The following is a 25,289-nucleotide window of genomic DNA, read 5'->3' on the forward strand; positions in this document are numbered from 1 at the left end:
GCTGATACTACAACTCATCAGGATCACACCTAGCTGATATTACAACTCATCAGGATCACACCTAGCTGATACTACAACTCATCAGGATTACACCTAGCTGATACTACAACTCATCAGGATCACACCTAGCTGATACTACAACTCATCAGGATCACACCGAGCTGATATTACAACTCATCAGGATCACACCTAGCTGATATTACAACTCATCAGGATCACACCTAGCTGATACTACAACTCATCAGGATCACACCTAGCTGATATTACAACTCATCAGGATCACACCTAGCTGATACTACAACTCATCAGGTTCACACCTAGCTGATACTACAACTCATCAAGATCACACCGAGCTGATACTACAACTCATCAGGATTACACCTAGCTGATACTACAACTCATCAGGATCACACCGAGCTGATACTACAACTCATCAGGATCACACTTAGCTGATATTACAACTCATCAGGATCACACCTAGCTGATATTACAACTCATCAGGTTCACACCTAGCTGATATTACAACTCATCAGGATCACACCTAGCTGATACTACAACTCATCAGGATCACACCTAGCTGATACTACAACTCATCAGGATCACACCTAGCTGATATTACAACTCATCAGGATCACACCTAGCTGATACTACAACTCATCAGGATCACACCTAGCTGATACTACAACTCATCAGGATCACACCTAGCTGATACTACAACTCATCAGGATCACACCTAGCTGATATTACAACTAATCAGGATCACACCTAGCTGATACTACAACTCATCAGGATCACACCTAGCTGATACTACAACTCATCAGGATCACACCTAGCTGATATTACAACTCATCAGGATCACACCTAGCTGATACTACAACTCATCAGGATCACACCTAGCTGATACTACAACTCATCAGGATCACACCTAGCTGATACTACAACTCATCAGGATGACAGGGTGGCCTAGAGGTACGCACACTCACTTCTAAGCTGTCAATTCTCGGTCCGAATCCCGACCCACCTACAAACTGTCATCCCGGTGTTTCACAGGTAGGGTGATTCAGAAATGCATGTTCCGTCCCTCGGATGGACGTTGAAGATCCCACGGTGTCCTTCGCGAAGAGTAGGCGAGCTATCAGGTGGCACCCTGAACAAATTACAAATTCCTATCTTTACTTCTGGCAAGGCAATGGCAAACCACCCACCATAACCCTTCCCAAGAAACTGCTTTGGAATACTGCACCTGCCTTTCGGGCAGAACACCTACCTTTTCCCAGAATACCAGAACTCATCAGTATGTAAACTTGACTGATTCACATTTTCCTGATTTCCTTGTGTTTTCAGCAGGTTGGGTGCTCATCGACCTTTGTTGGCCTCTGTTTCCGAGCATGGAGGACCATCCGTCCTGGGGAGCCCGCGTACCAGCATCTCTCCGGCTACAGGGAGTTCACTTCGCCGAAGGTATGCACCGTCGGGCGTACTGCGCCCAGCTCAACCTGGCCGTGCCCAAGATCTCTACCATCGACGACACCCGGCCTGTTGATTGTCCGGACTTCCTCGGTGACGACTGTTTTCCTACAAACACTAATATAGGGGCTTGTGAAGAGGGGTGGGGGCCAGAATGGGTGTTAAAAATGCTCACAGGCCTCGCTCCTGGAGAAGTTGGCTTAACCACAAAGGATGAGGGATTGTCTGCATCAGGTCTTGATCAGCGGAATGCTCGACTTGTCATGCAGGTGAGCAGGAAGACGAGTCTATCCCATGAAGTGAGGTCCCAACACTCCAAACACTTATTTCGAATCCATTACAAATCAGCCAATTAGTTTATTTCACATCTCACCCTCTTCTCTTCTTTCCCGTGACATCTCATACAGACCGTCAGTTCAGACATAAAAACACTCTCGGAGACTTTTGGACTGAATATCGTTATGGAAAAATATACTGTATTTCGTATTTCTGGATTAAGGCCTGGTGTTGGCTTAGCGGTTAGGGTGCCGGCTTGGGATCCTGGGTTCGAATCCCGGTCGTCGCTGAATTAACACCAGGTGGGTTGACTCAGCCTGTCGTCCTTCCGAGGTCGGCTAATTGAGCACCAGCTCACTGGTAATTCCCTGCGTGTCGCAAAAGCCGACTAACAGGGTTGGCGGCAGGAAGGGCATCCGGCCATAAAACATTCCTTCAAAAAGGGGACCACGGTGCCCAAAAAAGGCCAATCCCCGCTCGGCGGGGGGAAATGGCCTCCAAAGGTGGTTCAGTATTTCTGGATTAAAGAACATATTTTGATGGCAATCAGTTGTTCGGCCCCAGGGCTGATAGGATGATCTAGACGTATGTATGCTCTAAGCTATCTAGCCTGGGTTTGAATCCCGACCCGGCTATACACCTTCATCCTGGTGTTTCACAGTCAGGGTGGTTCATCAATGTCTGTGTCGTCCCTCGGATGGATGTGAAAGCGGCATTAGTTGGCGGACGTTAAAAACCCCACGGTGTCCTTCGTGAAGAGTAGGAGAGCTATCGCCGGCACCTGAACAAATTACAAATTCCTGTCCTCACCTACAGGGGGCACGGCATCAGCAGCGCAGCCGCATCCTCAGCCAATTATGCTACCCCGCGGCCGCACCCTCAGCCAATGATGCTACCCCGCAGCCGCACCCTCAGCCAATGATGCTACCCCGCAGCCGCACCCTCAGCCAATGATGCTACCCCGCAGCCGTACCCTCAGCCAATGATGCTACCCCGCAGCCGCACCCTCAGCCAATGATGCTACCCCGCAGCCGCACCCTCAGCCAATGATGCTACCCCGCAGCCGCACCCTCAGCCAATGATGCTACCCCGCAGCCGCACCCTCAGCCAATGATGCTACCCCGCAGCCGCACCCTCAGCCAATGATGCTATGCCACACACAGCCTTGTGCTGCATTCGAACGAAGAACGAACGACACGACATCAGTGGTTCTTTCGATTGATTTGGCGATGGATAGAGACAAAGGCACAGTTACCATGGAAACATCATAGATCCTCAAAGGTTGTTGCACAAGACCCTAAACACGCAAGACACCTTGATGGTTTTACCTTTGTGTTTACCTTGATTTAAACTTGTGCTCACCAATGATTGATCCCATGCAAATGTCATTCATAGAGAAGCGTCTGTTAAGGGAGAGACGTATTTACATATTTACATTTTATCATTTACAAGGGGAAGAAATGTAAAAAATTGTTTATTCAAAAACAACAAAAATGGATGAAATGGCTTCAGATGTGATCTTGCAATGACCTTTTTGAGCTCAATGATGTGTAAACTTCCTTTTCTTGATGACACATCAAAGTGTAATTTTCCAGATAAGTGATATACAAGCACGTGTTGTGTGAAGGAATAAGGAGATCATGACGATATGTAATATGGAGAGTGTAGTTGGTTTCAAAAACATATCCGTTACGGACTGTTTACCCCTGGTGTCAGCAATGGGGAGCGCTCTCTAGTCCGCACGCACTGGCGCCGGTAAAGCCAAAAGTAATACGAGTAGCTGTGAGAGGATGCATTACACCACGTGTGCCCCCATGTGTGCCTCTGCAGGAATGCCTGTCGCAGAACAAGGCCGCACAACTGTGCACCGAGTTTGCACACGTCACGGAAACACTCCAAACCTTTGGAAGTCCACCAGAGTGAGACTCACAAACAAGCATTTTTCCTGATGGGTGAAGGTGTTTATTTTGTGGACATGGATTTGGGGTGTCCGGTTTCTTGGTGGCGTTCCGCAGGCCTTCATGGCTGCACGTGATGTAGTCAGCTTTTTGTTGAACGTCTATGTATTGCACATCATATGATAATCTTACATGACAGCTACATAACTCTGCCTGAGAATGCTGATTCCCTAGTGAAGTGACCCAGGAGTATTCTTAAATGTTCATAGTTTCTAGATTGATTGTGGCCTAGCTAGGCGAACCTATGTGGAGTGGATGAAGGAGACGGCACTTTATCCATGAGGAAGGAGGCGGTTACAAGGGATCTGATAGAGATGTTTAACATAATGAAGGATTTAGACAAAATAAATGCAGAGGTTTTTCATCATAATGAGCAGCGACAGAAAAGTCGAAAAGAGCGAACAGAAAAGTTCATATAAAGGGGGCACCCGACATCTGGCAAATAAACTTCATTCACTTCTTCATGCAGGTGAATGAATCAAATTGACGCCCCTTTATATGAACTTTTCTGTCGCTGCCCATTATGATGAAAAACCTCTGCATTTATTTTGTAAATGTATTTTATTTGCCAGATGTGGGGCGCCCCTTTATATGAACTTTTTTGGAACATTGCTTGGTTCCTCCTCAAAACACAAAGGTAGTCCAGCATGCACACAAGATTGTTTGAATGCCCCTTATTTTGTATTGTTTGCCATTTTCTACAAGCTATGGAATGTCCCTTCTTTTCTATACTTTGCCACATGGCACATACCCTTATGTAAAGGGGCCTTTTCTATGCCCCTGGCCTATGCCCCAACAATATATATTGTACCAGTAGAAGGCGACAAACAAATTTTCAGTCCCCATGTTAAAGTAGCATACGGAGAAACGATCCCATATATAGGGAGGGGCCTCCCTTTGCGCCTCCCTTTGATTAATTATTCGAGACTAGCCAAAAGCACCCGGCGTTGCTCGGGTTCTTTTTGAATGAATTTACTACTATAATTCAGCTTTTACTCGCGGCCGTAGAAGATTGACTACTATAATTCAGCTTGGCTTTTAATTGCGAAATGGGCCCAGCCCGGCCGAGGCGGCCTTGACCGGCCTCGCCACCTAGCCTATAACCTTCCCGGGGCCCGTCCCGACATTTTTAGTTCTTTTTGAATGAATTTACTGCTATAATTCAGCTTTTACTCGCAACCGAAGAAGATTGACCACTATAATTCAGCTCAGCTTTTAATTGCGAAATGGGCCCAGCCCGGCCGAAGCGGCCTCGACAGGCCTCGCCACCTAGCCTATAACCTTCCCGGGGCCTGTCCCGACATTTTTAGTACTTTTTGAATGAATTTACTACTATAATTCAGCTTTTACTCGTGGCCGTAGAAGATTGACCACTATAATTCAGCTCAGCTTTTAATTGCGAAATGGGCCCAGCCCGGCCGAGGCGGCCTTGACCGGCCTCGCCACCTAGCCTATAACCTTCCCGGGGCCTGTCCCGACATTTTTAGTACTTTTTGAATGAATTTACTACTATAATTCAGCTTTTACTCGTGGCCGTAGAAGATTGACCACTATAATTCAGCTCAGCTTTTAATTGCGAAATGGGCCCAGCCCGGCCGAGGCGGCCTTGACCGGCCTCGCCACCTAGCCTATAACCTTCCCGGGGCCCGTCCCGACATTTTTAGTTCTTTTTGAATGAATTTACTGCTATAATTCAGCTTTTACTCGCAACCGAAGAAGATTGACCACTATAATTCAGCTCAGCTTTTAATTGCGAAATGGGCCCAGCCTGGCCGAGGCGGCCTTGACCGGCCTCGCCACCTCGCCACCTAGCCTATAACCTTCCCGGGGCCCGTCCCGACGTTTTTGGTTCTTTTTGAATGAATTTACTACTATAATTCAGCTTTTACTCGCAACCGTAGAAGATTGACTACTATAATTCAGTTCAGCTTTTAATTGCGAAATGGGCCCAGCCCAGCCGAAGCGGCCTCGACAGGCCTCGCCACCTAGCCTATAACCTTCCCGGGGCCTGTCCCGACATTTTTAGTACTTTTTGAATGAATTTACTACTATAATTCAGCTTTTACTCGCGGCCGTAGAAGATTGACTACTATAATTCAGCTCAGCTTTTAATTGCGAAATGGGCGCAGCCCGGCCGAGGCGGCCTTGACCGGCCTCGCCACCTAGCCTATAACCTTCCCGGGGCCCGTCCCGACATTTTTTGTTTTGGAGGTTTCCTCCTATCTTTCACCGTTCAGGAGATTAGCACGTGCAGACAAACAAACAAACAAACAAACAAAAACTTTCTTTTATATATATAGATAGATAGACGATATAAAATATTCAAAAAGTAAGAAGAAAAAAATATATTCAACCCAGATGGGATTTGAACCCACAACCCCCAGATTGGGAGTCTGATGCCTTATCCATTAGGCCATTGAGCCAGCATGCTAGATTTGTGTAATAATATTTTGAAGAGTTATAAAGTGTGTATATACTTTTATACCTTTATTTATGTATATATATTCATATATATTTCATTTAAAAGCAAAAACTATAGCACTTGGGTGGAATTTATTTTGAAAGCCATTAACTAGATCTATTGGCCGATGTATATTCCAAGTTTCAGCTAGTTTCAATGTATAGTCCTTGAGATATGAGCGCTAACACATTTTGGGCGGATGGACGGACGGACGGACAGACACCAACGTGATTTCGAGTGTTTTCTAAATAAAACTCAAGAATGTGGAAACAGACGCTGAAATTTGGAACATATTACCTCAATATACAAAACATTTACTTCTGAAATTTGCAGCCGATTTCGTCCAGTCGAAGCTGAGAAACGTATTTTCAGCCCCCAATGTCAAAGTTTCATTACTTACCAGTTCACTTTCATTACCAGTTCACTGGTAATTCCCTGCTTGTTGTAAAAGGCGACAAAAAGGGTTGGCGGCAGGAAGGGCATCCGGCCGTAAAACATTGCTTCAAAAAGGGGACCAAAAAACAACAACAACCACGGTTCCCGAAAAAGGCCAACCCCCGCTTTGCGGGGAAAAATGGCCTCTAAAGGTGGTTATTTTTATTATTATATAATGTTAAAGTTTCATCCAGAGAAACGATCCCTTATATAAAGGGAGGGGGCAGGGGAGCTTTGCGCCTCCCTTTGATATCTGACGTATTGCACAAGGTTTCACTTGGGCTGTACCTTGGATCAGAATTACGGTTTTACCCTCAGCTCAGGTTGCGGTTAGCCAGCAAGGCTAACCCCGCTTTAGCGGGGAAAAATGGCCTCAAAACGATCATTCATTCATTCATTCATTCATTCCTCAGCTGAACAGCGGCCTTCATCTCGACAATGTGAATCACTTATAACAAAGAGTTCTTATCCAATACATTTAATACCTAGTAGGATATACCCTGGAGAACTCCCCACGGACTAAAATCATGTCCTTGATTCTTGAAAACAAAGACAGAGTGCCAAATCCAAACATAAAGACAGGGAATCTGGATTATCTGATATTTGGGACAACATTCCACTTCGTGGTTCATGAATGGTTCAGAGAAAGGAAACATCTCCGATGACAAATCAATGATTCTAGTAATTCGTTAATCATCAAGTGTCCACCACCATGGGAACAAACGGAATGGTACAAATCAGTTCCATGTTGAACACTGCGGTCAACATCAGCTGTGGCCTGAGGAATATCCGATGATCCCACATTGCGAGATAACATCAGCTGTGGTCTGAGGAATATCCGATGATCTCACATTGCGAGATAACATCAGCTGTGGTCTGAGGAATATCCGATGATCCCACATTGCGAGATAACATCAGCTGTGGTCTGAGGAATATCCGATGATCCCACATTGCAAGATAACATCAGCTGTGGTCTGAGGAATATCCGATGATCCCACATTGCGAGATAACATCAGCTGTGGTCTGAGGAATATCCGATGATCCCACATTGCAAGATAACATCAGCTGTGGTCTGAGGAATATCCGATGATCCCACATTGCGAGATAACATCAGCTGTGGTCTGAGGAGTATCCGATGATCCCACATTGCGAGATAACATCAGCTGTGGTCTGAGGAATATCCGATGATCCCACACTGCGGTCAACATCAGCTGTGGTCTGAGGAATATCCGATGATCCCACATTGCGAGATAACATCAGCTGTGGTCTGAGGAATATCCGATGATCCCACACTGCGAGATAACATCAGCTGTGGTCTGAGGAATATCCGATGATCCCACATTGCGAGATAAAATCAGCTGTGGTCTGAGGAATATCCGATGATCCCACATTGCGAGATAACATCAGCTGTGGTCTGAGGAATATCCGATGATCCCACATTGCGAGATAACATCAGCTGTGGTCTGAGGAATATTCGATGATCCCACACTGCGAGATAACATCAGCTGTGGTCTGAGGAATATCCGATGATCTCACATTGCGAGATAACATCAGCTGTGGTCTGAGGAATATCCGATGATCCCACATTGCGAGATAACATCAGCTGTGGCCTGAGGAATATCCGATGATCCCACACTGCGAGATAACATCAGCTGTGGTCTGAGGAATATCCGATGATCTCACATTGCGAGATAACATCAGCTGTGGTCTGAGGAATATCCGATGATCCCACATTGCGAGATAACATCAGCTGTGGTCTGAGTAATATCCGATGATCCCACATTGCGAGATAACATCAGCTGTGGTCTGAGGAATATCCGATGATCTCACATTGCAAGATAACATCAGCTGTGGTCTGAGGAATATCCGATGATCCCACATTGCGAGATAACATCAGCTGTGGTCTGAGGAATATCCGATGATCTCACATTGCAAGATAACATCAGCTGTGGTCTGAGGAATATCCGATGATCCCACATTGCGAGATAACATCAGCTGTGGTCTGAGGAATATCCGATGATCCCACATTGCGAGATAACATCAGCTGTGGTCTGAGGAATATCCGATGATCCCACATTGCGAGATAACATCAGCTGTGGTCTGAGGAATATCCGATGATCCCACACTGCGAGATAACATCAGCTGTGGTCTGAGGAATATCCGATGATCCCACATTGCGAGATAACATCAGCTGTGGTCTGAGGAATATCCGATGATCTCACATTGCGAGATAACATCAGCTGTGGTCTGAGGAATATCCGATGATCCCACATTGCAAGATAACATCAGCTGTGGTCTGAGGAATATCCGATGATCCCACATTGCGAGATAACATCAGCTGTGGTCTGAGGAATATCCGATGATCCCACATTGCAAGATAACATCAGCTGTGGTCCGAGGAGTATCCGATGATCCCACATTGCGAGATAACATCAGCTGTGGTCTGAGGAATATCCGATGATCCCACATTGCGAGATAACATCAGCTGTGGTCTGAGGAATATCCGATGATCCCACATTGCAAGATAACATCAGCTGTGGTCTGAGGAATATCCGATGATCCCACATTGCAAGATAACATCAGCTGTGGTCTGAGGAATATCCGATGATCCCACATTGCGAGATAACATCAGCTGTGGTCTGAGGAATATCCGATGATCCCACATTGCAAGATAACATCAGCTGTGGTCTGAGGAATATCCGATGATCCCACATTGCGAGATAACATCAGCTGTGGTCTGAGGAATATCCGATGATCTCACTTTGCGAGATAACATCAGCTGTGGTCTGAGGAATATCCGATGATCCCACATTGCGAGATAACATCAGCTGTGGTCTGAGGAATATCCGATGATCCCACATTGCAAGATAACATCAGCTGTGGTCTGAGGAATATCCGATGATCCCACATTGCAAGATAACATCAGCTGTGGTCTGAGGAATATCCGATGATCCCACATTGCAAGATAACATCAGCTGTGGTCTGAGGAATATCCGATGATCCCACATTGCGAGATAACATCAGCTGTGGTCTGAGGAATATCCGATGATCCCACATTGCGAGATAACATCAGCTGTGGTCTGAGGAATATCCGATGATCCCACATTGCGAGATAACATCAGCTGTGGTCTGAGGAATATCCGATGATCCCACATTGCAAGATAACATCAGCTGTGGTCTGAGGAATATCCGATGATCCCACATTGCGAGATAACATCAGCTGTGGTCTGAGGAGTATCCGATGATCCCACATTGCGAGATAACATCAGCTATGGTCTGAGGAATATCCGATGATCCCACATTGCGATATAACATCAGCTGTGGTCTGAGGAATATCCGATGATCTCACATTGCGAGATAACATCAGCTGTGGTCTGAGGAATATCCGATGATCCCACATTGCGAGATAACATCAGCTGTGGTCTGAGGAATATCCGATGATCCCACATTGCGAGATAACATCAGCTGTGGTCTGAGGAATATCCGATGATCCCACATTGCGAGATAACATCAGCTGTGGTCTGAGGAATATCCGATGATCCCACATTGCGAGATAACATCAGCTGTGGTCTGAGGAATATCCGATGATCCCACATTGCGAGATAACATCAGCTGTGGTCTGAGGAATATCCGATGATCCCACATTGCAAGATAACATCAGCTGTGGTCTGAGGAATATCCGATGATCCCACATTGCGAGATAACATCAGCTGTGGTCTGAGGAATATCCGATGATCCCACATTGCAAGATAACATCAGCTGTGGTCTGAGGAATATCCGATGATCCCACATTGCGAGATAACATCAGCTGTGGTCTGAGGAATATCCGATGATCTCACATTGCGAGATAACATCAGCTGTGGTCTGAGGAATATCCGATGATCCCACACTGCGAGATAACATCAGCTGTGGTCTGAGGAATATCCGATGATCCCACATTGCGAGATAACATCAGCTGTGGTCTGAGGAATATCCGATGATCCCACATTGCAAGATAACATCAGCTGTGGTCTGAGGAATATCCGATGATCCCACATTGCAAGATAACATCAGCTGTGGTCTGAGGAATATCCGATGATCCCACATTGCGAGATAACATCAGCTGTGGTCTGAGGAATATCCGATGATCCCACATTGCGAGATAACATCAGCTGTGGTCTGAGGAATATCCGATGATCCCACATTGCAAGATAACATCAGCTGTGGTCTGAGGAATATCCGATGATCCCACATTGCGAGATAACATCAGCTGTGGTCTGAGGAGTATCCGATGATCCCACATTGCGAGATAACATCAGCTATGGTCTGAGGAATATCCGATGATCCCACATTGCGAGATAACATCAGCTGTGGTCTGAGGAATATCCGATGATCTCACATTGCGAGATAACATCAGCTGTGGTCTGAGGAATATCCGATGATCCCACACTGCGAGATAACATCAGCTGTGGTCTGAGGAATATCCGATGATCCCACACTGCGAGATAACATCAGCTGTGGTCTGAGGAATATCCGATGATCCCACACTGCGAGATAACATCAGCTGTGGTCTGAGGAATATCCGATGATCCCACACTGCGAGATAACATCAGCTGTGGTCTGAGGAATATCCGATGATCCCACACTGCGAGATAACATCAGCTGTGGTCTGAGGAATATCCGATGATCCCACACTGCGAGATAACATCAGCTGTGGTCTGAGGAATATCCGATGATCCCACACTGCGAGATAACATCAGCTGTGGTCTGAGGAATATCCGATGATCCCACATTGCGAGATAACATCAGCTGTGGTCTGAGGAATATCCGATGATCCCACATTGCAAGATAACATCAGCTGTGGTCTGAGGAATATCCGATGATCCCACATTGCAAGATAACATCAGCTGTGGTCTGAGGAATATCCGATGATCCCACATTGCGAGATAACATCAGCTGTGGTCTGAGGAATATCCGATGATCCCACATTGCGAGATAACATCAGCTGTGGTCTGAGGAATATCCGATGATCCCACATTGCAAGATAACATCAGCTGTGGTCTGAGGAATATCCGATGATCCCACATTGCGAGATAACATCAGCTGTGGTCTGAGGAGTATCCGATGATCCCACATTGCGAGATAACATCAGCTATGGTCTGAGGAATATCCGATGATCCCACATTGCGAGATAACATCAGCTGTGGTCTGAGGAATATCCGATGATCTCACATTGCGAGATAACATCAGCTGTGGTCTGAGGAATATCCGATGATCCCACACTGCGAGATAACATCAGCTGTGGTCTGAGGAATATCCGATGATCCCACACTGCGAGATAACATCAGCTGTGGTCTGAGGAATATCCGATGATCCCACACTGCGAGATAACATCAGCTGTGGTCTGAGGAATATCCGATGATCCCACACTGCGAGATAACATCAGCTGTGGTCTGAGGAATATCCGATGATCCCACACTGCGAGATAACATCAGCTGTGGTCTGAGGAATATCCGATGATCCCACACTGCGAGATAACATCAGCTGTGGTCTGAGGAATATCCGATGATCCCACACTGCGAGATAACATCAGCTGTGGTCTGAGGAATATCCGATGATCCCACACTGCGAGATAACATCAGCTGTGGTCTGAGGAATATCCGATGATCCCACACTGCGAGATAACATCAGCTGTGGTCTGAGGAATATCCGATGATCCCACACTGCGAGATAACATCAGCTGTGGTCTGAGGAATATCCGATGATCTCACATTGCGAGATAACATCAGCTGTGGTCTGAGGAATATCCGATGATCCCACACTGCGAGATAACATCAGCTGTGGTCTGAGGAATATCCGATGATCCCACACTGCGAGATAACATCAGCTGTGGTCTGAGGAATATCTGATGATCTGACATTGCGAGATAACATCAGCTGTGGTCTGAGGAATATCCGATGATCCCACATTGCGAGATAACATCAGCTGTGGTCTGAGGAATATCCGATGATCCCACATTGCGAGATAACATCAGCTGTGGTCTGAGGAATATCCGATGATCCCACACTGCGAGATAACATCAGCTGTGGTCTGAGGAATATCCGATGATCCCACATTGCGAGATAACATCAGCTGTGGTCTGAGGAATATCCGATGATCCCACACTGCGAGATAACATCAGCTGTGGTCTGAGGAATATCCGATGATCCCACATTGCGAGATAACATCAGCTGTGGTCTGAGGAATATCCGATGATCCCACATTGCGAGATAACATCAGCTGTGGTCTGAGGAATATCCGATGATCTCACATTGCAAGATAACATCAGTTGTGGTCTGAGGAATATCCGATGATCTCACATTGCAAGATAACATCAGCTGTGGTCTGAGGAATATCCGATGATCCCACACTGCGAGATAACATCAGTTGTGGTCTGAGGAATATCCGATGATCTCACATTGCAAGATAACATCAGCTGTGGTCTGAGGAATATCCGATGATCTCACATTGCAAGATAACATCAGTTGTGGTCTGAGGAATATCCGATGATCTCACATTGCAAGATAACATCAGCTGTGGTCTGAGGAATATCCGATGATCCCACACTGCGAGATAACATCAGCTGCAGCTATTCTCAAGTTGTCACATTTTTACCTGACATGACCTCTGACCTTTGACCTATTGACCACAAAATTCCATCAGTTCATGTTTACATCATTATACATATCTGCAATGAGTTTTAATTTAAATCCCTTCAGCTGTTCACAAGTTGTCACATTTTTACCTGATATGACCTTTGACCTTGGGACCCCAAAATCTAATCGGGGAATCTTTACATCCTTATACATATCTGTACCAAGTTTGAATTGGATCACTTCAGCCATTCTCAAGTTATAGACATATTATAGACTTTGACCTTTGACACCCAAAATCGAATCGGTTAATCTTTACATTGTAGCGGTTACCGCTGGATGCACACAATCGCCTTGCACCGGCCAGAACACGGCCAGACGCGCCTCTCCCGGGCATGCCCGGACTCACTGTTCCCGGGCACGCCCGAACCTCCCGGGCACGCCCGGTCTCGTCTTTCCCGGGCATGCCCGCTCTCGCCTTTCCAGGGCTCGCCCAGAGCGTCCGGGCATGCCCGCTATCGCCTTTCCAGGGCTCGCCCAGAACGTCCGGGCATGCCCGCTATCGCCTTTTCAGGGCTCGCCCAGAGCGTCCGGGCATGCCCGCTATCACCTTTCCAGGGCTCGCCCAGAGCGTCCGGGCATGCCCGCTATCGCCTTTCCAGGGCTCGCCCAGAGCGTCCGGGCATGCCCGCTATCGCCTTTCCAGGGCTCGCCCAGAGCGTCCGGGCATGCCCGCTATCGCCTTTTCAGGGCTCGCCCAGAGCGTCCGGGCATGCCCGCTATCGCCTTTCCAGGGCTCGCCCAGAGCGTCCGGGCATGCCCGCTATCGCCTTTTCAGGGCTCGCCCAGAGCGTCCGGGCATGCCCGCTATCGCCTTTCCAGGGCTCGCCCAGAGCGTCCGGGCATGCCCGCTATCGCCTTTCCAGGGCTCGCCCAGAGCGCCCGGGCACGCCCAGCCTCGACTTGCCTGGCCGCAGCCAAACACGCCCGGGCAGGTCCAGACTCGCCTTTCCAAGGCTCGCCCTTGACACCCGGGCATGCCCGGTATAGCTTTTGCCGGGCAAACTTCCCGACATAAATGTGTATATATATTGCTGCCCGATAAACGGGCTTGTCAGAATACCTGAGCTGTTTTGTTTCAATAAAGCAACTCGGACGAATTCCGTCTTTGGTCGTTTCAATTCTTTCGACTCGCGTTGGAGCGCAGTTCCTTCATTGGTGACCTACCGACATGGATACGGCAGTGACGCTTAAACTGCCTACCTTCTGGGAGGCTCACGCGGCTGTTTGGTTCGCTCAGGCGGACTCTCAGTTTGCCCTGCGAGGCATCACCGTGGACGACACCCGCTTCCACCATGTTGTGGCGGCACTCGGTTCCGCCACCGTGGCCCGCGCCTTGAGCCTCCTCGAGCACCCGCCGGCTGCTGACAAATACGACGCGCTGAAGACACTCCTCCTCGACGCTTTCGCCCTCTCACCGGCGGCACGCGCACGGCGCCTGCTCGTTCTGCCCGAGCTCGGCGACACGCGCCCGTCAGAGCGCATGGACTATATGCTCTCGTTGCTCGGTGAGCACTCTCCGGATTTTCTGTTCCGCGAGCTGTTCCTTCGCCAGCTGCCTCACCCGGTACGCCTCGCCCTGGCTGGCACGTTGATCACGGATTCCCGCGCCCTCGCCAGGGAAGCCGATAAGATCTCCTCGGCGGGCCAGCACATCGGTGCGGTTACCTGGAGCCCACCGCCGTCCGAGGCGACGCCCGAGCGCCCTGCGCGGTTGGAGGCCGAACTGCCGGTGCAACTGGCGGCCGCAACGCCGCACCGCCCGCTTCCGACACGACGGCCGGGGCCTCCACCTGACCGGGCGTGGTGTTATTACCATGCCAGGTTCGGACACAAGGCTCGGACGTGCCGGCCCCCGTGCACTTTCGGCAGGTCGGGAAACGGCCGGGCCGGCGTTCATTCCCAGCCACTTGGGCAACTTGCTGTTTATTCGGGAAAAAGCGTCTGGGCGGCGTTTCCTGTGTGACACCGGCGCCCAACTGAGCGTCATACCCGCCTCCGAGCAGGACAGGCGGGACGCCGTTTGCGGCCCCTCTTTGGTCGCTGCTAATGGCTCGGCCATACGCACTTTCGGCCCACGCGTCGTCACCCTCTGCTTCGGCAGCCAGCGTTTTCAATGGACTTTTGTGACCGCCTGCATCCCCATGGCTTTGCTGGGCGCCGACTTCCTCTGCGCACACGGGCTGCTGGTCGACATCAAACGTCGTCGCCTTGTCAACGCCGAGACCTTCAGCTCCCTGGCGTGCACGATGAGCAGCTCCGCGCCGACCGAACTGGCGTGCGCCCTCCCGGCAGCGAACGAGTTCGCTCGCCTGCTCGCGGAATTCCCGGCCCTCACGCGGCCGACGTTTTCGGCCGTCGCGGTGCGGCACGGGATCGAGCACCACATACCCACTACGGGCCCGCCGGTCTACGCCAGGGCCCGCCGCCTCGACCCGGCCAAGCTCGCCGTGGCGAAGGCCGAGTTCGACGCATTGGAGCACCTCGGCATCGTGCGGCGCTCCGATAGCGCGTGGACCTCGCCACTGCACATCGTGCCAAAGCCGGGGGGTGGATGGCACCCGTGTGGCGACTACCGCCGTCTCAACGACGCTACCACCCCCGACAGGTACCCGATCCCGCATATTCAGGACTTTTCCGCCCGTTTGGCGGGACGGGTCATCTTTTCGAAAATTGACCTGATACGGGGCTACCACCAGGTACCTGTTCGGGCGGCCGACGTCCCGAAGACGGCCGTCATCACGCCGTTCGGCCTGTTCGAATGTTTGCGGATGCCGTTTGGCCTCAAGAACGCGGCCCAGGCGTTCCAGCGCTTGATGGACGGCGTGCTGCGCGACCTGCCGTTTCTTTTTGTCTATCTGGACGATATCCTCGTCGCCAGCACGTCCCGTGCCGAGCACCTCCTCCACCTCCGAACACTGTTCGGTCGCCTCAGCGAGCACGGCTTAATTGTCAACCCGGTCAAATGCCACTTCGGCACGACGACCGTTGACTTTTTGGGCCACCGCATCACCAAGACCGGGGCCGTGCCGCTGCCGACCAAGGTCGAGGCCATCACCACGTTCCCGCGTCCCCGTTCCATCAAGGCCCTCCAAGAGTTCCTCGGCATGGTGAATTTTTATCACCGATTCGTGCCCCGCGCTGCTCAGCTCATGCGGCCCCTTTACGAGGCCCTCTGGGGCAAGCCGGCCAAGCATGACATTGTTTGGTCCGCGGCCATGGACGCGGCCTTCGTCAGCGCCAAACGGGCCCTCGCCGACGCAACGCTGCTGGCTCACCCGGTGCTCAACGCGCCCATTGCCCTCACTACGGACGCCTCCAACTACGCGGTGGGCGCCGTCCATGAGCAATGGGTGGACGGGGTTTGGCAGCCACTCGCTTTTTTCAGCCGGCAACTCCGGCCGAACGAGTTAAACTACAGCACGTTCGACCGCGAGCTGCTCGGGCTATTCCTGGCCGTTCGCCATTTCCGACACCTCCTGGAGGGCCGCCCGTTCACGGCTTTCATCGACCACAAGCCGTTGGTCTATGCAATGGCTAAGGTCACAGAGCCGTGGTCGGCCCGCCAGCAGCGCCACCTCTCCGCCGTGTCGGAGTTCACCACGGACATCCGGCACGTCGCCGGCAAAGACAACGCCGTGGCCGACTGTCTTTCTCGGGCCAGCGTGAATGCGGTCCACCTCGGCGTGGACTTCGCGCTCATGGCGGCCGACCAGACCACCGACGCCTCGGTGCAGGCACTCCGTGCGGCGGACACGGGCCTTCGCCTGGCCGACATTCCCTTCGCGGGCACCGTCCTGCTCTGCGACGTCTCCCAGGGCCAGCCTCGCCCCATCGTGCCCGTTTCCTGGCAGCGCCGCATCTTCGCCTCCATCCACGGCCTTTCTCACCCGGGCCGGAAAGCTTCTCAGAAGCTGGTGTCGGCGCGTTTTGTCTGGCACGGCCTTCGACGAAACATCCGCGACTGGGCCAACGCCTGCACGGCCTGCCAGCGGGTCAAGGTCCACCGCCACACCCAGGCCCCGCTGGCACCTTTCGCCGTGCCTGAACGGCGTTTCGACCACGTCCACGTGGACCTGGTGGGTCCCCTGCCCCCCTCGCGGGGGTTCACCCACCTGCTCACCATGGTGGACATGACCACCAGGTGGCCGGAGGCTGTGCCCCTCGCCTCCACCACCACCGCCGACATGGCGCAGGCGTTCATCGCCACCTGGGTCGCGCGCTTCGGCGCACCAGCGGACATCTCGTCCGACCGCGGCCCACAGTTCACGTCTGAGCTTTGGGGCGCGGTCGCCCGTTCGTTGGGGGTCACGCTGCACCCCACCACGGCCTACCACCCCCAAGCCAACAGGTTGTGCGAGCGGTTTCACCGCTCCATGAAGGCCGCACTCATGGCCGGCCTTCAGGACGACGGTTGGGCCGACCGGCTGCCGTGGGTCCTTTTGGGCCTTCGCACGGCCCCCAAGGAAGACCTCCAGGCGTCCGCCGCCGAGCTCGTCTACGGCCAGCCGCTCCGCGTCCCGGGCGAATTCGTGCCCGACGCTACCAGTCCCTGGTCCGCCGCTCGCCAGCGCTCGGACCTCCAGGAGGCCGCCCGACGATTTGCCCCCGTGCCGACGTCCCGCCACGGTGGCCCCCAGTCCTACGTCCCCCCGGCGCTTCGCACAGCGGAGTACGTCTTTGTGCGTCATGACGCGCACCGGGGGCCACTCCGGCCGCCGTACGACGGGCCCTTCCGGGTCCTGCGACGGGGCGACAAGTCTTTCATCGTCGACTTCGGCGGCCGGCCGGACCGGATTTCTGTGGACCGCCTCAAACCGGCGCACATGGACGTCGACCGACCACCACGGTTGGCCCTTCCTCCGCGGCGAGGCCGCCCCCTGTCCACAGTTCCCCCCGCTCGACCACCCACCACCACGTCGGACCCCTCCCCACGACCCTCCAGGGGTCGCTTCGGCCGGGTCATCCGGACCCCCCTTAAATTGACCCTGCCGGTGCAGGTCGATTCTGTAGGGGCGTGTGTAGCGGTTACCGCTGGATGCACACAATCGCCTTGCACCGGCCAGAACACGGCCAGACGCGCCTCTCCCGGGCATGCCCGGACTCACTGTTCCCGGGCACGCCCGAACCTCCCGGGCACGCCCGGTCTCGTCTTTCCCGGGCATGCCCGCTCTCGCCTTTCCAGGGCTCGCCCAGAGCGTCCGGGCATGCCCGCTATCGCCTTTTCAGGGCTCGCCCAGAGCGTCCGGGCATGCCCGCTATCGCCTTTCCAGGGCTCGCCCAGAGCGTCCGGGCATGCCCGCTATCGCCTTTCCAGGGCTCGCCCAGAGCGCCCGGGCACGCCCAGCCTCGACTTGCCAGGCCGCAGCCAAACACGCCCGGGCAGGTCCAGACTCGCCTTTCCAAGGCTCGCCCTTGACACCCGGGCATGCCCGGTATAGCTTTTGCCGGGCAAACTTCCCGACATAAATGTGTATATATATTGCTGCCCGATAAACGCGCTTGTCAGAATACCTGAGCTGTTTTGTTTCAATAAAGCAACTCGGACGAATTCCGTCTTTGGTCGTTTCAATTCTTTCGACTCGCGTTGGAGCGCAGTTCCTTCAACATCATCATACATACAGCCACGTGAAAAAGTAAGTACACCCTATGTAAAGTTTTGACTTTTTCAACATATTTCAATATACAGCTATTTGATCTTCATTTCAACAATATTGACAGATAAAGGTGATTTAATATAACAAATATCAGGAAACATTTACATTTTGTCGTCCATTGTATAATTTAAATAAACATAGATGCAAATTTTGCATGTGGAAAAAGTAAGTACACCCTTGGCTCTAATAAGTGGTATTGCCCCCTTTGGCAGAAACAACCTCAAGTCGGCGTTTCTTATAACTGTCTACCAGTCTCTGACATCGACTGGGAGAAATTTTTGCCCACTACTCCATGCAGAATTCTTTCAGCTGTGCGATGTTTGAGGGGTTTCTTGCATGCACAGCTCGTTTCAAATCCGCCCACAACATCTCGATGGGATTTAGATCCGGGCTTTGACTTGGCCATTCCAGAACCCTCTATTTCTTTCTCTTCAGCCATTCCTTGGTGGATTTACTGGTATGTTTAGGGTCATTGTCATGTTGCAAGGTCCACCTTCGGTTGAGCTTCATCTCTCTGACAGATAACCTCACATTATCCTCAAGCACCCTCTGGCACAATGAAGAATTAATAGTGGATTCTATGATGGTGAGCTGCCCAGGCCCTGATGCAGCAAAGCTGCCCCAAACCATAATATTTCCACCACCATGCTTTATAGTTGGTATCAGGTTCTTGTGGTCAAATGCTGTCTTTGGTTTTCGCCAAACATGTCTTCTGGTACTGTGGCCTAATAGCTCTACCTTTGACTCATCTGTTCAGAGCACATTGTTCCAGAAGTGCTGGTCTTTCCCTCGGTGTTCATTGGCAAACTTTAGTCTTGCCCTGATGTTCTTTCTGGACAGCAAAGGTTTCCTCCTGGCACACCTCCCATGTAGATCAAATTTGTGCAGCCTCTTTCTAATGGTAGACTCGTGCACTTTGACATCAACAGTGGCAAGAGCTACCTGTAGGTCCCGTGATGACATTCTGGGGTTCTTCGAGACTTCTTTCAGCATCTTGCGGTCTGCTCTCGGGCTGAACTTGCTGGGGCGGCCTGGCCTGAACAAGTTGGCAGTTGTTTGGAATCTTCTCCACTTGTAGATGATCTTCCGGACAGTCGAATGATTGATTTCAAATTGTTTGGAGATCTTTTTATATCGCTTCCCAGACTCGTCAGCAACTATAACGTTCCTTTTGAAGGCCTCCGAGAGCTCTTTTGATCTAGGAATGGTGACGCCGCACACCTTTTTTTTCTCTTTTTTTTGTATACTGAATCGAGGCTTGTGAAAGAGCTAACATTTATTTCACAAACAAATCAACCAGACAAACAAGATATATAAAAAGAGGGAGCGGAAGACAAGATGGGGAGAGAAGGGAAAGCACACAAACATAACATTTGAGAGCAGGGAGATGTGTGGGAGGGAGAGGGCTTGGGGGGATGAGGCGTGGGAAGGGGGGGGGGTGGGAGAAGTATAAAACACAAGGACACCAAGGACTTCCAGGACAGAAGTTGGTATTTCAAAAAAGTGGATTGGGGTGAAATTAGCGGGGGTAAAAAGATCAAGGTTTTGGATGGGGGAAGATAAGAGATGGTGGTGAACAGCTGTTTTAAAGACCTGGAGGGTGGATTGGGATTGAAGAGAGTGAGGGAGTTTGTTCCAGAGGCGGGAGAAAAGAGGAGAGAAGGAGTGAAGGTGAGCAGAGAGTCTTGATTTTGGCAGTTTAACCATAAGAGGGTTGCAGGCAGATCTTGTGCGACCTGTCGGAATATTTGGGGGACAGAGCCCAGAGAGAGCTGGGGGGGGGGGGGGCAAGGCCAGAGAGGAGTCGGTAGAAGATGGAAAGACCACCAACCTGCCTGCGGTGAGTGAGTGAAAGGCCCTCGGAGTTAGCTTCATCACGGGAGATTCCAATGATTCTGAACGCTTTGGTTTCAACAGCGTGAAGACGGGCTAGGTGTGAGGCAGGAGCCCCAGCCCAGAGGGGAGAGATCCTCTCTAACGATGTTCTAATCATTTAGAACTTCAACAACAAAGAGCAAACCAAACTAAATGTCTGAGGTTTAAATAAGACAGGTTCCTCCAAGATCCTCTCTAACGATGTTCTAATCATTTGCACCTGAGCTTGTGCGCCTGATTCCAATTTTAGGTATTTGAAGTAGTGATAAATGTAGGGGTGTGCTTACTTTTTCCACATGCAAAATTTGCATTTATGTTTATTTAAATTATACAATGGACTACAAAATGTAAATGTTTCATGATATTTGTTATGTTATATCACCTTTATCTATCAATATTGTCGAAATGAAGATCAAATAGCTGTGTTGAAATATGTTGAAAAAGACAAAACTTTACATGTGGTGTACTTACTTTTTCACGTGACTGTACCTGTACCAAGTTTGAATTAGATCACTTCCACCATTCTCAAGTTATAGACATATTATAGGCTTTGACCTTTGACCCCAAAATCAAATCAGTTAATCTTTACATCATTGTACATACCTGTACCAAGTTTGAATGAGATCACTTCAGCCATTCTCAAGTTATAGACATATAACAGACTTTGACCTTTGAGGTCTTGGCCCCAAATTATAATCAGTTGATCTTTACGTCATTATACATACCTGTACCAAGTTTAAATTAGATCACTTCAGCCATTCTCAAGATATCGACATATTACAGATTTTGACCTTTGACCTCTGACCTCTTGACCCCATGACCCCAAAATATAAACTCTTATTGTGGTAACAGGAATTTTACCTAACATGACCTCTGACCTTTGACCTCATGACCCCAAAATCTAATCAGTAAATCTTTACATCATTATACATAAGTGTACCAAATTTGGTCAGAATCCCATCACTGGTTCACAAGTTATCACGATAATAGGAATTTTACCTAACATGATCTCTGACCTTTGACCTCGTGACCCCAAAATCGAATCAGTTCATCTTTACCTCATTTTAGATACCCGCACCAAGTTTGACTAAGATCCCTTCAGCCGTTCTCAAGTTATCGCGGAAACGAAAAACTATCAAGGACGGACGGACGGACGGACGGATGGACGGACAACCTGAAAACATGCCTCTGGCGACTTGGTCGGCGGAGACATAACTAGAACTGAACTCGGTAGAGAGCATACCTCCGCCAGGTGAACAGTTTACGTTTTGTATCCACTGATAGGCCAGATCTGGATTCAGACCTAAACCAAAATCGAATCGACTTGTTCTTGCCACCAAACCAACTCGTCCCCCATGTTTAGTCATAATCCATACACAACTTTGGAAATATTGTCGTGTGAATCCCTTCGGTTAATACCAGGGCTCGCGGATGACCGAACAGCTTTAATGGAGGCAACGACCAAACACAGATTCGGCTTTAAAAGCACGGGAGAAGGAATGAAGGAGAAGAGGCGGCAAAAGCGCGTACCCGTGGAGGGAATGAACTCAAACGGGAATCCGGGGTAAAATGTACAAAAATAATGATTTATTTGACGGAACCCGAGAACAATGGAACGCAACGGAAGATAAATAATTGTCCGAAATCGGGATCCCGCACACCGATTTCCAAATACGAGACAGAGGAAAATGAATTGATAAAATAACTGTCCGGTCGTGTAGTGTTCTGTGGGGTGCGGCCTTATCTGTCAGTAGTCGTGTCCGCCGTCCAACGCGACTCTGAGCTCCAGCGCGAAGATACTGTTACGGACACGGCTAAAGATGTTGCTTGACCGAGCGGAATGGCCGCCGTGTTCGTACAGTTAACCCGATTACCCCGAACGTTGGCCAAATCGCGTCACAGATATTCAATTGGGGAAAACTCTAAAGCGATCGAATGGAAAGAGGAAGAAGAGGACGAAGACGTACAGAAGAGGAACAGGATTTATTATTTATACCACACAAACGAAAAGGAGCAGTCAAGGTTATTTACAGCAGGTGACACAGTGCAAAGATTAGCTTATCTAACTGGCTTACTTATTCCCAGACAGACCACGGACAAACGGACAAGGCTGACTCACACAGGGATTGATGGCAGGTAGACCGATGGCACAAGGTGCACCTTGGCTCGGGGACAGGATACAGCTCAGTCTTTGGGAGGTCTTTCTTAATGGCAGAGGTCTCTCGGCGCTCGGAGGGTGCGTCCTTTCTCCTTCAGCTCTGCGCGCCTCTCACGTCACCACTCCCTCTCCTGCGCATGCTCAACGGGGAGTGACACGCCCTCGGCTGGTTGGTTCCGCCCCAACTGGGGGCCGGTCCGCCGCTTCCATTGGGTGCGGGGATTACCGGGCTCCGCCCTTGACGAGGGGCCGACAGGGAGCCCCTGTTTGTTAACCCCGTCGAGCACATGGCCAACCAAACCAAGCCAACCAAGCCGGAGTGAGGACGCGCACTCCCTGCGCTCGTGGTTGTTGTTGTTGTTGTTGTTGTTGTTACTGAGAACTGTGAGGAAGAGCTGCGGGGAGGTATTGGGAGGTCCTAAACTTCCTAACGGTGCCATACAATCACATTCTGGTGCAACGAAGGGTCAGAATAAATGGAAACGAATCCTTAAATGACATAGACTAAGAATAACTAGCAAGATGTCCTATAGTTGTCTACGTGAGATGCGGTGGACCTGGATGCGACATTTAATGGGGGGAAATAGGGGGAGGTCGGGTCTACAGAGTGTTGTTTACAGAAAGTGGGACTAGGGAATGAGGGATTGGGGAGAGTTGGGAAGTATTGAGGAAATAGGGGAATATTTACAAGCGGATATGGATGGATGTAAATCCCATATCCGCAACAATACCCTCCGTCCGCTTCGCCCACGCTCTGCCAGGCCTCGAGCCAACCCGCTCGCCCCAGCCTCGTCCGTTCCACGGCATGCCTCGCTCCAAGTCCAAACTCCTCGTCGGTCGCACACGAGATCCGTTCGCTCACAGCACCGAAAGCACCGCAAGCACCGCTCCAAGCTCAGAGCACTTAAAGATTCAGGGACGACGCCAACGACCACCAGGACCTCTCAATACGAAGAGCTTCAGCGTGAAGAGCAGGAAGAGCGAGCTTCAAGCACGAGGGGAGAGAGGCAGAGCTTCAAGCAGGAGGGGAGAGAGTACGAATAACGCCAGGAACGCACAGACAGGGAAAAGGGAAGAACCCAAGAGAGAAGCCAAGACAAGAGACAAAATGTCATCCAGCGAGTCCTTTTATCACCTCGGGTGTGACGTCAATCTCGCGCGTTCCCAATCAGAGCCTCGTACTTTAGTCGTGGTTTGGCGCCCTCCACGCTGATTGACTGAAGGTTCGCGCCTTCCACTGCAACCAATCACACGTTCCTTGGGCATGGCCATAGCCTATCACGAGGCTCGTGCTAGGCCAGCTGGAGGTGTAGCTGGCTGCGGCCCATACGGCGGTGCCCCGATCTGGCTTCCTGCCCGTTTTCTTCCACGGTCATTTTTGTAAGGGAAGGGAACTAATTAATGTGTGCACTAAGGACCTATCTAAGTGTTTATATGAGAATGCGTTGCCATAAGGGCCACAGGTTTGATCACCAGGTCTAACACACAGGGGTCTTATATTAATCCCTGCAACTATTTAACACACGAAGATCCTTGTATGTTCACAGGTATACACTTACCCCGACAAACCGCCTAACAACACAGAACTTATTACAAGGTAGATTCCCTATCACGCCAGTTGGATACCTACCTATACAGATCTATCTGGCTCTAGATATTCCTCTACCCAAATTCATAACAATATCATGATACACATATCGTTTTCGCCCAATATTTCAATGGTGAAGAATCACTTAGAAAATCTCGGACCCGTATTCAGATCTTCACCAAAATTGAATCATTTCGTCCTCCTAGGATTCCTGGTTCGAATCCCGGTCAATCGCTGAATTAACACCAGGTGGGTTGACTCAGCCTGTCATCCTTCCGAGGTCGACAAATTGAGTACCAGCTCACTGGTAATTCCCTGTGTGTCGCAAGAGGCGACCAACAGGGTTGGCGGCAGGAAGGGCATCTGGCCATAAAACATTGCTTCAAAAAGGGGACCATGGTGCCCAAAAAAGGCCAACCCCTGCTCTGCGGGGAAAAATGGCCTCTAAAGGTGGTTCGTCCTTGTCGCATAACCAACCTGTCCACCAAGTTTCGTCCGAATCCATCCATAAGTTTGAGATATCGTGTTCACAAACAGACAAACAGACCAGGGTGCAAACATAACGTCCATCCACTTTCGAATGCTGGAGATAGTAACACAGGACATTGTTTTTTTTTTGTGTACAAGATCGAGGCTCGTGTAAGAGCTAACATTAATGCCAAAAAAAAGAAGAAGCGGACACATAAGACATAATAAAGGGAGCGGGAGACAAGATGGGGAGAGAGGGGGAAGCACACAAGCAC

The 25,289-nt window shown here is 50.3% G+C and overlaps 2 protein-coding genes and 1 non-coding gene across 5 annotated transcripts in view; 2 read left to right on the top strand and 1 right to left on the bottom strand.

Annotated features, from left to right (window-relative positions):
- TAF5 (TATA-box binding protein associated factor 5) overlaps positions 1-25,289 on the top strand; it is a 543,784-nt gene that overhangs the window by 277,323 nt on the left and 241,172 nt on the right. The window lies entirely within an intron of this gene.
- Positions 1-25,289, top strand: part of LOC144888282 (alpha-protein kinase 2-like) — a 40,742-nt gene that overhangs the window by 2,932 nt on the left and 12,521 nt on the right. For 2 of the 3 annotated variants that reach the window (XM_078765939.1, XM_078765937.1), the window contains exons 3-4: positions 1,345-1,736; positions 3,574-3,662. In XM_078765939.1, coding sequence (XP_078622065.1) covers positions 1,345-1,736; positions 3,574-3,662 — 481 coding nt within the window. The remainder of the gene's footprint in view (positions 1-1,344; positions 1,737-3,573; positions 3,663-25,289) is intronic. The other variant, XM_078765938.1, reaches the window with a different exon arrangement.
- Positions 6,052-6,124, bottom strand: TRNAG-CCC (transfer RNA glycine (anticodon CCC)). The gene has a single exon. It is a non-coding gene; the product is annotated as a tRNA-Gly (tRNA).

This window comes from Myxine glutinosa, chromosome 11 (assembly GCF_964187855.1).
Source record: "Myxine glutinosa chromosome 11, kmMyxGlut1.1, whole genome shotgun sequence".
Classification (NCBI taxonomy): domain Eukaryota; kingdom Metazoa; phylum Chordata; class Myxini; order Myxiniformes; family Myxinidae; genus Myxine; species Myxine glutinosa.